The sequence below is a fragment of the Salvelinus sp. IW2-2015 genome, linkage group LG3 (assembly GCF_002910315.2).
Source record: "Salvelinus sp. IW2-2015 linkage group LG3, ASM291031v2, whole genome shotgun sequence".
Taxonomy (NCBI): Eukaryota; Metazoa; Chordata; class Actinopteri; order Salmoniformes; family Salmonidae; genus Salvelinus; species Salvelinus sp. IW2-2015.
Window position 1 is genome coordinate 8,835,788 of NC_036840.1, and position 12,452 is coordinate 8,848,239.

Consider the following 12,452-nt stretch of genomic DNA (forward strand, 5'->3'; position numbering starts at 1 on the left):
AATGCCAAAGCCACGGTAGCAACTTCCTCTTTCATCTCCATCTTTCACTATCAGCTTGTACCAGTTCTACTTCTATTTCCTGCTGTTTCCCTTACTCAATCTCCCTCTCCCTTCTCTCTTTCTCTCCTGTCTGACTCTTCTCTCTTCCCTCTTTTCTACTACCTTCTGATGTTAGAGTGAGGTCCTGTCTCATCACCTTCAGAGGAACCTCATGTATCTGGACAGCCAGGTGAGGAGTACTGTTTTATCTCTGGTCTTTCTCTCGCTCTCTCTCTGTCTCTCTCTCTCTCTGTCTCTGTCTCTGCGTGTGTCTCTGTCTCTGTCTGTGTGTGTGTGTGTTTCTCAGGGTTAGGCACTCCTCAGGGTTGGTCATACACCCAGCTGCTCTCACTCTGCCCAGGGTTATTAGTGACTCAAATGCCAGGGCCGCCTCCTTTTTGTCTTTTCTATACTTTCTCTCTCCTTTTCACTCTTTTCTCTCCGGCCCTCCTGAAGCATATACCGTTCACTGCAGAATAGGAGCTGCGCAAACCTGCATTCCCACGGGAGGATATATTGTCTAGCTCAGTACATGGAAAGTAAAAAATACTTTAAAACTTTTAAAACGACTTTACTTGGCCTGGCAATGCTGCCCTAAGCTAATAAGCTTACTCATATGTTTGCTGTATAGTTCGTACAGTCCCTGGAGAACATTCTTTATTAAAAAAAAAATTGAATTCACGCTTGAGAAAGCACGAGAGCAAACTTAAACTTTTGAGGATGAAGGGAACCTTAAGGCATGTTGTGTTTTCTCATTACGTTTTTAACTTGATGATGTGTACCTGTAGTACGTCAGTCATGTCATTGTCATAATGTAATTAAGACTGTATAGAAACAACCTCTGGGGTTTCAGGTAAAGTGGCTAGGCATAGCGACTGACGTTCTGACTAACGCTCACTCAGGCATCGGTAATCAGGGCAGACGTCTAAAGCGGGCGTTTATTTTTTGGGTTTAGAACTGGGTTTCCACGATAGATAAATAATTGAGTTCCTGTTTCTGAAAAGGTCGTGTGCAGCAGGAGAAACCACTCTACCATGTGGGACCTCACTTAGCGACTTCACTGAGTCTGATTGTGACCCCTCTAACCAATTGTGAAATGATTTGTTCTGCCATTTCAAAGGCTTTCACCTCTAATGGCAGACAATTTCACAGCGGTTATGAATGAACTTTAACTCGCCACCGCGCTCATTCCCCTGGTCCACAGGCTCCAATGCATGCAATTGTTTTGCTATTTTGTTGGTAGATATTGGTCGGGGATGATGTAAACGATGACAGTAAGAAAAGCAGGACGTTACGTGTCTCCTCCGTCTGCTGAGAGGGACTGGCAATATTGTCTTTGGACCCAACTGTGGCCTCCTTGTATCTACTGTAAATGTACTAGGACTTCTCCCAGAAGGTCTGAGTCTTTATGGTACAGGTGGTAGATATAACCCCAGGGTTGTTGGCTCAAGCCCCTGGTCTCCCTCAATCACTAGTACCTTATGACAACAATGTGTTCTTTATTTCTATGGATCCTTTCTAGGCTCTGCTGTTGTGTTCACTAACTAACACCTATATTATGCTGTTGTGTATTGTTGCTCCCTTCCACCCTACCTAACTTCGATCTCCCACTAGACGAAGGACAATGAGCCGTTAATCTTCATGATTCACACTATGATTGAGAACTCTGCTCCAAGGCCTCAACTGTACCAGCAAGTAAGGTCTTATTGGCAAACCAATGACTCTTCTCCCGCACTCCTCTCCTCCCTRCATCATCGATCCCTCCTGTTTTTGTTCACATTGGATGCAGTCAGTCAGTCGTCGGTTCCCCCTCTTCCTGGTGTCATGATCCCAACATTGTTTGCTACTTACCCTTCATGTGTTGATTTGACTACAGCACTTCCTCTTCATCCATTTTTGCTTTTTTCGTCAGTCCGAGGTTGGACTGATGTTAGCATGGCTTATGGTGGATGCTACATAGCCATGCCCATCCTACCTCATTGTAACTTGATGGTATTGTTGCTGTTGGTTATTATGGTGGATGCTACCTTAGAGCCGTACCCCGTCTTCCTGCAATGCCAATGCTGTTGATGATGGATCTTATGTTGGCTAGGCACTGTACGATCACAGTCAAATCAGCACCTCTCTTCTCCGTAATATTATTTTCAGTCTGTCCATATGTGGGTATGATAAGAGCTCAATGCAAAATATTTTGTTTATGTATTCAATAGAATGACGTCCTTTTTCGGGTGGTGGCCCGATAGTGTAACAGTGATTGAAAGAGGGCAGGGGTATTTTATTTTTAGCTGGGGAAATTGTCCTTGAGGGAGTACTGTGTGAGGTCCATAGTCTGGCCTTTCCACTGTGCTATGTTATCACTTTATTACAGGCTTTTAATGGTATGATTTCAGCCCTGCTCTCTTAAACCTCCCCCTCTTTAGCCGTCCTGGGGTTGAAAATCACCTGTGTGAGGATGGCTGGTTTTCCCAGCTGTGTGTGTGCGTTAATGTGTGTGCCTCCGTGAGGGCCAGATTTAGCCCAGGTCTTTTAGAGGTTTTCATTAGTCAAGCTCCAGCCATGACAGAGTGTACCGGGGGACAGTAATGAAGAGCGCACCGAGGGGACGGTAATTAGTGTGGCACAGGGCAGAGCTGCCAGCACAGAGGACTATACATCCAGCCTAGCCAACCACTGCAGCAGCCCTCTAGCCTCTCTTAAAGGGTGTGTGTGTGTGTGTGAGAACATCCTGCTCTAGTCTCTGGTGACCTCCTGATGCCAGCTTCCTGTCCTCTTCATAGCTTCTTCACACCCCTGGAGCCTCCATCAGTAGGACTGTTATCAGTGATGCTACTGAGGTGGAAAACACAGTCTGATTTCCCAGCAGAGGGGGCTGACACTCCTTATTATGAAATGGAAATTTGGGCTGAGAAGTTGTATCCGAAGTGTTGTAAAGTCATAAGTTATGAGAAGAGAAGGTCATTGAAATTGCATGAAGAGCTCCATCACCCTCTCGCTCTCGCTCTCGCTCTCTCTCTCTCACTCTCTCTCTCGCTCTCTCTCTCTCTGGGCTTCATTGACCCTGTGGACAACTCCTTGTAAGGACGCAGATATTTACCATGAAAACCACATCACAATGAWTAACCAGACCATGGGTGCATCTCAATACTCTAGTGGCCTTCCCTCCTCGTGTRTTCTCCTTCATCTGCACTGATCGGAAGATACGGGACGGCTGTAAGCAATATGGMGGATACCTACTAGAAATGGGCTTTCACCAGTCCAGTTCTTTAACAAGGAGACAAGTAGACTATTGAGAAGCACCCCATGTCATGGGTCTGTATTACAGGTTGTTTTGCCGTCCCCTGTCTGTGGCTGTCTTCCCACAGGCAGCCCAATTCTGATATTTTTTTCAACAAATTGGTCTTTTGACCAATCACATCAGATCTTTTCAAATCAGAGCAGATCTGATTGGTCAAAAGACCATTTTAGTGAAAAGAAGATCACAATTGGGCTGCCTGTGTAAACACAGCATGTGTCTCTAAYGCTGTCTGGTGTTTCAGATCAGCCCTGAGGACTACAAAGACAACTCCTACAGCCACCAGAGGCCAGAAGACATCGACATAGACGTAAGACCAAGTCCTTTTATTATTGTRTAGATAGAGGGGAAAGTYTTCCTTTCCCTTTGCACGTATCCTCTAGTCTAGACACACAGCAGTTGGCTTCCTGACATAGATTGAAAGATTCAATTAAGTTAATAGAATACCACACAGCTCAGCTCGCTGGAAAAAATCCTAATTCAATGCCGAATTCTTACCAACTACTGTGTGTGTGTGTGTTAACAACCACTGTGTGTGTTTCAGACTAAGCTGAGCAGACTATGTGAGCAGGACCAAGTGGTGAGAACACAGGAGGAGAAACTACAGCAACTACACAGAGAGAAGGTAACTACTGTACTCACTCTTTCAACTGACAACTTGCTTCACACACACAAACACACACTGGGCTGTCTGAGGCTGGAGTAGACCTTTATTACACAGAGGGAGAGAAGGATAGAGAGAGAGAGAGAGAGTGCCGAGACGGGAGGAGATACAGTGCTTTCAGAAAGTATACACACCCCTTGACATTTTCCACATTTTGTCAGTCTCAATTTAAAATTTATTAAATGGAGATTTGTTTTGTCATTGGATTACACACAATACCCCCATAATTTCAAAGTGGAATTATGATTTTAAACATTTTTACAAATTAATAAAAAATCAATAAGTATTCAACCCTTTTGTTATGGCAAGCCTAAATAGGTTCAAGAGTAAACATCTGCTTAACAAGTCACATAATAAGTTGCATGGACTCAATAATAATAGTGTGCAATAATAGTGTTTAACATGATTTTTTTAATGACTACCTCATCTCTGTACCACACACACACAATTAACGGTAAGGTCCCTCAGTCGAGCAGTGAATTTCAAACATAGATTCAACCACAAAGACCAGGGAGGGATTCCAATGACTCGCAAAGAAGGACACCTATTGGTAGATGGGTTAAAATAAAAAATCCGACATTGAATATCCCTTTGAACATGGTGAAGTTATTAATTACACTTTGGATGGTGTATCAATACACCGTCACTACAAAGATACAAGCGTCCTTCCTAACTCAGTTGCCGAAGAGGAAGGAAATGGTTTGGGGATTTCACCATGAGGCAAATTGTGACTTTAAAACAGTAATATAGTTTAATGGCTGTGATTCGAGAAAACTGAGGATGGTTGWACAACATTGCAGTTAATCCACAATACTAACCTAATTGACAGACTGAAAAGAAGGGAGCCTGAACAGAATAAAATATTCCAAAACATGCATCCTGTTTACAAGTCATWCTGCAAAAAATGTGGCAAYGCAATTTACTTATTGTTCTAATACAAAGTGTTATGTTTGGCYAAAATCCAATACATCACATTACTGAGTACCCCTCTCCATATTTCCAAGCATAGTGGTGGCTGCATCATGTTATGGGTATGCTTGTAATCATTAAGGACTGGGGAGTTTTTCCAGGATAAAAAAGAAACTGAATGGAGCTAAGAAAAGGCAAAATCCTAGAGGAAAACCTGGTTCAGTCTGATTTCCACAAGACACTGGGAGATGGATTCACCTTTCAGAAGGACAATAACCTAAAACACAAGGCCAAATCTACACTGGAGTTGCTTACCAAGAAGACTGTGATTGTTCCTGAGTGGCCGAGTTACAGTTTTGACTTTAATCTGCTTGAAAATCTATTGCAAGATCTGAAAATGGTTGTCTAGCAATGATCAACAACCAATTTGACAGAGCTTGAAGAATTTTGAAGAGAGACTTAGAYACCCAGAYAGACTCACTGCTGTAATCYCTGCRAAAGGTGCTTGACTCASGTGTGAATACTTATGTAAATGAGARTTCTGTATTTAATTTTKWATAAATTTGCAAACATTTCTAAAAACATGTTTTCACTTTGTCATTATGGGGTGTTGTGTGTAGACAAATGAGTTATTATTTTATTCAGGCTATAACAAAATAAAATGTGGAATAAGGTGGTATGAATACTTTCTCATGGTCACTCCAAGACTACCATCCCTCCTCTGCCAGGCTTGTACCACAGGTACACAGTGTATAGACTAGCTAGCAGACTCACAGCTGGGAACTGAGACTCTCCCTCTKAGACAGCAGCCCTAGCCTGCCCCCTAGAGTCCTGGGAGTGGCGGTACACCCTTTTGATGGTGGAGATGCTTTGATAATGTTTGGTTGGTTCTTTGCCTGTGGTTCTGTTTGTGTATCTGTGTGTAGTTGTCAGACAAATGTTAGCTGTAGATGTTGTGCTGACCTGTGTCGTTGTCGTCTTCTCCTTTKTTCTTTTCTTTCTTTCTTCCTTCTTCTTCCTATCTCTCTGCAGCACACCCTGGAGACGGCTTTGCTGTCTGCCAGTCAGGAGATAGAGCAGAGCTCTGACAACCCAGCAGCCGTACAGAGCCTTATACAGCAGAGAGACGTACTGCAGAATGGACTGCTCAGTACCTGTAGAGAACTGGCACGGGTCAACACTGTGCGTTCATATGTATACACACACACTGTACATGCAGATGTCAACACAAACACACACACWGATCAGCACCTGTCAYMATCTCTCCAGGGTCAATGCTGTYAGTCAGTGCACACYCACAWAAACAAGCGCACACACACAGGCTGTCTAGTAGTGACACCCTCTCGTCTCTCAGGAGTTGGAGCGGTCGTGGAGGGAGTATGATAAAATGGAGTCTGGCGTCTCTCTGGCCAAAACCAACCTGTTGGAACAGCAGAGACCCTGGGCAGCCCACAGGAAGTCTCTCTCACTCTGTCTCAACCACTCACTCACATGCAATCACACATTTGCAAGATGGAGAGTGTTTTTTAACATTTTCTGTCACTGTGTGAGCAGACAGAACCTCCCAGCCAGCAGCATGTCCAGATCAGAAGGAGCTGTGGAGGATCCAGGATGTGATGGAGGCTCTGGCCAAGAACAAACCCCAGAGGACCACTGACACTGGTTTCCTTGGTCCAAACCCATCTCAAACCTACAGAAGAACGAGGTGAGTCTCACTTCTACTTTTGTGATAAAGGAAAACATCAGAATATGTCAACACCAGATAAATAGAATCTGTGCATGGAGTCTTTGAACTGATTTAGAGCTGTCCGTAGCCTACATGTGAGACGGATGAGACGGATAGCTCCACTCAATGCCACAGGAGGCTGTGCTGATCTGTCTAAGCAGGGTCTGGTTGTGCATGCTTGTCCCAAGAGTGTCTCAACAACAACAACTTTCTATCTATCCCTCCTCATGCGGCAGCCGTGACCTTGTTCCGGTCACTCTGTCCTCTCACGGAGGTGACCGTCAGCCCCCCGCCCACCCCTGCCCCAGTCCTACGGCTCAACAGAGCGCCCTCCCGCTGTACCCCCCCTTCCCTCCCCCTCGGGCACCCGTCCGCCACCACACACAAGCAAGCACGGCCAGAGGAACGGAACACACAGCAGTGTAAGACACGCTGACCCCTCACYCCTGACCCTTCATCCCTGTCCTTGTGCTTCATCATCACTACTTGCCCTTAAGCACAGATCTCGGATCTGTTTAACTTCACCAAATATATTCTAATCTTAACCGTTAGGGCGAGGTAATACTAAACTGATCTTAGGTCGGTGTCTAGGGGCAACTTTATCTTACACTGTACAAGACCAGTACACGTTGACCCCAGACCCTCCACCTTTACCCTCACCATACATGGTTCATCTCTCATCGCCAACTTGGGTCACCGTTGTGACTCTTTTCATTTGCTCTGAATCATTTGTCATTTGTTTTAACATTTGTCGACATTTAGGTTTTTCCCTGCCTCTTACCCTGGAGTGTTGAGTTTGACGTATTCATTCCTTGGGTTTGTCATCTGTTTGCTCTTCGGTTTGGCTTGTTCTTGTTTCCATGGAAGCGTGTGTGATTGTGTGATTCCACCCCAGTTGTCATTCTGACTGTGTCTGAGTGCTGTMCTGCGGTMTGCCTACTCTTAGTGTTTGGGCTGCCAGTTAACAGTTTTCTGCTCTTTGCGGCGCCGTTTTAAATTTGTCTCGACTATCCATCGGTCACATCCACCATGACCACTTTGTGACCTGCGTGTGTGCGTGCGGGCATGCGCACGTGACTGTTTCCTATGTGTGTACCTCTCAGTATGCTGACTCTCTGTCCCTCTACAGCAAGGCCCAGACTACCGTCTGTATAAGAGTGAGCCAGAGCTGACCACTGTAGCCGAGGAGGTGGACGATAACAACGGAGAGGACAATGACAAGGACAGACTACAGACAGGGCTGACCACAGACAAGGAGCCTGCGGCCACTAAAGGTCAGTCACTGTCTGTCAACAATGTCCAGTTTGGTTACGCTGCTGCCGCTGTTTCAAGGTGGATACGGGCTAGGGTCAAAACTATTGTAATTCAGTGAATTCAAGTTGTAATTAGAAATTCCATACAAAGTAAACTTATAAAGAGTATTATAAGTATGATTCATAAGTACTCTATTAACTGAATATAAAAAAATGTAACACCCCAAATGGCTTTGTAACTGACTTAGTCCCACTCCCCTCCCAGTCCCATTAGGAGTACCAGTCTACCCAGTGGGTATCGTGCCATCCAGGACCAAATCCCCCATGAGCCCCCCAGAGTCCTGCACCATCGCCTCCTACGTCACCCTGAGGAAGAGCAAGAAGCCTGACCCCAGGACTGTAAGCCTGACTCAGCACTTTAGGGAATAGCAGGGGAACTGAACTATAAACTGACCCTAGAAAACATATTAGAAACTGTTTTTGTGATAGACAGGACAGCACTGATTTTGGATTTGGAGGTGCTACTGTTGCTATTCATTCCCTGCCATGTTTTACCACTACAAAAGCTGGAGATGGATATAATATGTCACCAATAGACAGGCAGATAAAACATTCTCGGTGTAATAATAATCCAACATGACTGATCCCTGCTCCACTGCTCCCCCTGTAGGACCGTCCTCACAGTGCGGTGGAGCAGACATGCGGACCGGGGGAGCGGGAGAGCGGCAGAGCCAGGATGAGTGTAGAGGAGCAGCTGGAGAGGATCAGGCGACACCAGCAGGCCTCGCTCAAGGAGAAGAAGAGAAGTAGCAGCAGTATTTCCCCCTCACGCTCGCCATCCTTCTCCAAGGAGAACCCCTTCATTACACAGGTAAGTCCTCCTCTGTTTGGTGTGTGTGTGTTTTGATAGGACTTGATGTGTACCTGACAACAGAGACAGCTGGGGTGGGGGGGGGGTCTGTGCGCGAGTGTGTGTGTGTTGATTAACCTTGTTTCTCAGCGTTGTGTACACTGTAAAACTGAGTTATTCATTTGGCATGTGTGTCTACCACAGGTCAGGCGAGAGGTGGTGTTCTCCACAGACACCCAGGAGCTGGAGGCAGCACTGCAAGACCTGGAGGAGGTCAGAGACCGAGTTACAGAGCAGCTGGAGAGGGACAGGACTGCAGCRGTGGKGCTGGAGAGAGACCGAGGTGCAGAACTGGAGCTGGAGAGAGACAGGGCTGCAGCAGCTGCTGAAGAAGAAATGGAGAGGGGTCGAGCTGCAATAGAAAAGCTGGAGCGAGACATGACTGAGGTGGCTGCAGTGGTGGAGCAGGAGATGGCCAGGACTGCTGTGGCTGTAGAAGAGGAGATGGACAGGGCTGCAGAATTGGAGCTGGAGAGAGACCGGGCCGCAGTAGCAGCAGCTGCAGAAGAATTGGAGAGAGCTAGAGCTGCAGCTGAAGAACTAGTCAGAGAGAGGACTGCAGTGTCTTCAGAAGAGGCGCTAGATATTGACAAGGCTGCAGTGGTGGAGCTGGAGATGGAAATCACTGTGGTGGAAGAGATCAGCTACAGAGCTGAGGAGGTGGATGTCATCCCTGTCCCCAGGCTGAGTGAGGAGGAGCCACAGCCCCAGACGGAGAGCTCCAACATGGACACAGAGGTACGGGAGTGNCAGGACTGCTGTGGCTGTAGAAGAGGAGATGGACAGGGCTGCAGAATTGGAGCTGGAGAGAGACCGGGCCGCAGTAGCAGCAGCTGCAGAAGAATTGGAGAGAGCTAGAGCTGCAGCTGAAGAACTAGTCAGAGAGAGGACTGCAGTGTCTTCAGAAGAGGCGCTAGATATTGACAAGGCTGCAGTGGTGGAGCTGGAGATGGAAATCACTGTGGTGGAAGAGATCAGCTACAGAGCTGAGGAGGTGGATGTCATCCCTGTCCCCAGGCTGAGTGAGGAGGAGCCACAGCCCCAGACGGAGAGCTCCAACATGGACACAGAGGTACGGGAGTGTCCCTACTCACACAGACCACCAGAGAGCAGAATATGTATGGCAGACTATCATTTGATACGTATGTTGATGACTAGTAGGAGTGGTGACTGAGTCAGCATGGTGTACTGTAACTCTCTGTGTGAATAAGAAAGATCCACACCAAGGATTCACAGAACACTGTATTCCTTTACTGAAAAATGAACGTTTTCAAAGAGGGTATTCAGAGATAAAGGAAATACTTGAAACATATTCCCCGTTCAAGGACAAATGTATATCTAATCCAATAACGTTGAGCTAAGATTAATGGCTGTGTTGTGTTGGCAGCAGCCTGGTCTCTGTGTTAATGTCCTTTAATCTGATCTGGGAGGCTAATGGAGGCTTTCTGGGCGTGAGGAGGATCCAGCCTGGATTTAGGGGTTTATCTCTGGGCCTCAGCCCAGCCGTGATGACTCACACTGGGCTACAGAGAGAGACACACCTCCCTGAGTTGGCCTGAGCTCCATGGAATCTCATGATCTGATGATGATGTTGGATCAATTAATGCCCTCTAATATAGTTGCCTAGTTTTAAAATAATATTTGCGAAAGCTGCTTAAGACCATTGGTTATCACCATGTGCTTTATACCAGTGTGTCTCAACTCSAGATCATCAACAGTACACATGTTTGTTGTAGCCCCGGGACAAAGGTAGCTGATTCATCTCATGGAGGGCCTGATGATTAGTTGACAAGTTGAATCAGGTGTGCTTGTCAGGGGCTAGAATAAAAATGTGTACTGCTGGTGTTGCTCAGGGACTGGACTTTCTTCAGATCCCCAAATACCGAAGAGGTAGCCTCTAGGGGTTGACATTAGACCACCAAGATCGTGTTCAGTAGGGCATGTGAAAATAAGAGCTTCGTTTCAAAACATATTTTCCTGTTTGGTACCTCCTGAACACAGCCCAGACTACAGTCTATCTCACTGTCCATGTGTTGCAGGTGTCAGAGACCCAGATGATGGTGATATCAGATCAGGGTMTGAAGCCCCTGTATGTTCAGTACCTGATCCCTGGACAACATCAACAGCAGGGGGAGAGGGAGACAGAGAGGAGAAACACCCACACTCCCAACACCCTCATTCCCCACAACAGGTGAGACTAGCTAGGCCTCACCAGGACTTATCTTAGCCTCTCTGGATCGATAGCAACTTTGACCCTTTTTGAATACTTTAAAACCGTCCCTTCCTTCATCCAACTGTATTTAGATCAGTGACTACCTCATTAAAGGCAGAAAAGAAGGATGCATTTTGTAAGTATTGGAATAAGGCCTGAATGTGAAGGTGTGACTGTGCCAGTTTGCCAGCTGCTGTGTCAGAAGCACTGACTCCTGAACCTGAGGAGGATGTGATGCAGAGTGAGGCGATGCGAGGGGAGGCCCCGGAGCATGAGACCCAGGGGAACAACATTGACATATCCTATGAACTACCAGCAGAGGGAGCTAAACTCAACAACAACCTGATGGCAGGTTTGAGAACAGTCAGAAATCGCTTTGTTAATGATGATTGGTTGATGGATTGATTGATTGATATATAACTGATAAATGTCAAAGCACTTACGTACAGTACCAGTCWAAAGTTTGGACACTTACTCATTCAAGGGTTTTTCTTTATTTGTACTATTTTTCTACATTGTAGAATAATAGTGAAGACATCAAAACGATGAAATAACACATATGGAATCATGTAGTAACCAAAAAAGTGTTAAACAAATCAAAATATATTTGAGATTATTCAAAGTAGCCACCCTTTGCCTTGATGACAGCTTCGCACACTCTTGGTATTCTCTCAACCAGCTTCATAATAAATGCTTTTCCAACAGTCTTGCTGAGCAGTTATTGGCTGCTTTTCTTTCACTCTGCGGTCCAACTCATCCCAAACCATCTCAATTGGGTTGAGGTTGGGTGATTGTGGGGGCCAGGTCATCTGATGCAGCACTTCATCATTCTCCTTCTTGGTCAAATAGCCCTTATACAGCCTGGAGGTGTGTTTTTSATCACTGTCTTGTTGAAAAACAAATGATAGTCCCACTAAGTGCAAACCAGATGGGATGGWGWATCATTGCAGAATGCTGTGGTAGCCATGCTGGTTAAGTGTGCCTTGAATTCTAAATAAATCATAGACCGTGTCACCAGCAAAGCACCATCACACCTCCTCCATGCTTCACGGTGGGAACCACACATGTGGAGACATCCGTTCACCTACTCTGCGTCTCAKAAAGACACGGCGGTTGGAACCAACAATCACAAATTTGGACTCATCAAACCAAAGGACAGATTTCCATCGGTCTAATGTCCATAGCRTGTGTTTCTTGGTCCAATCAAGTCTCTTCTTATTGGTGTCCTTGAATGAGTAGGTGTCCAAACTTTTGACTGGTACTGTATGTGTTGTGGGTTTGCCCCGTGTGTGTTGTTTGCAGTGAAAAGCCTGCCCTGTCCGCCCCAGTCCTCCTCTCCTTCTCCTCCTCAACTCACTGACGGATCCCACTTCATGTGTGTGTAGACGTGTCGAGGAGGTGGTTATGTGAACTGAACTACACTCAGTAAGAGACTTCCCTGTCCTTA

The 12,452-nt window shown here is 46.0% G+C and overlaps 1 protein-coding gene across 1 annotated transcript in view; it reads left to right on the forward strand.

Moving 5' to 3' along the window:
- LOC111956018 (pleckstrin homology domain-containing family A member 5) overlaps positions 1–12,452 on the forward strand; it is a 164,550-nt gene that overhangs the window by 150,444 nt on the left and 1,654 nt on the right. Inside the window, 17 exon segments of the mRNA XM_070436535.1 lie at positions 176–229; positions 1,654–1,734; positions 3,576–3,641; positions 3,876–3,956; positions 5,937–6,086; positions 6,259–6,376; positions 6,477–6,609; positions 6,707–6,725; positions 6,939–7,052; positions 7,760–7,904; positions 8,149–8,282; positions 8,554–8,754; positions 8,938–9,543; positions 9,545–9,865; positions 10,833–10,984; positions 11,188–11,357; positions 12,308–12,430. Of these exon segments, the coding sequence (XP_070292636.1) occupies positions 176–229; positions 1,654–1,734; positions 3,576–3,641; positions 3,876–3,956; positions 5,937–6,086; positions 6,259–6,376; positions 6,477–6,609; positions 6,707–6,725; positions 6,939–7,052; positions 7,760–7,904; positions 8,149–8,282; positions 8,554–8,754; positions 8,938–9,543; positions 9,545–9,865; positions 10,833–10,984; positions 11,188–11,357; positions 12,308–12,390 (2,628 nt within the window). The 3' untranslated portion in view covers positions 12,391–12,430.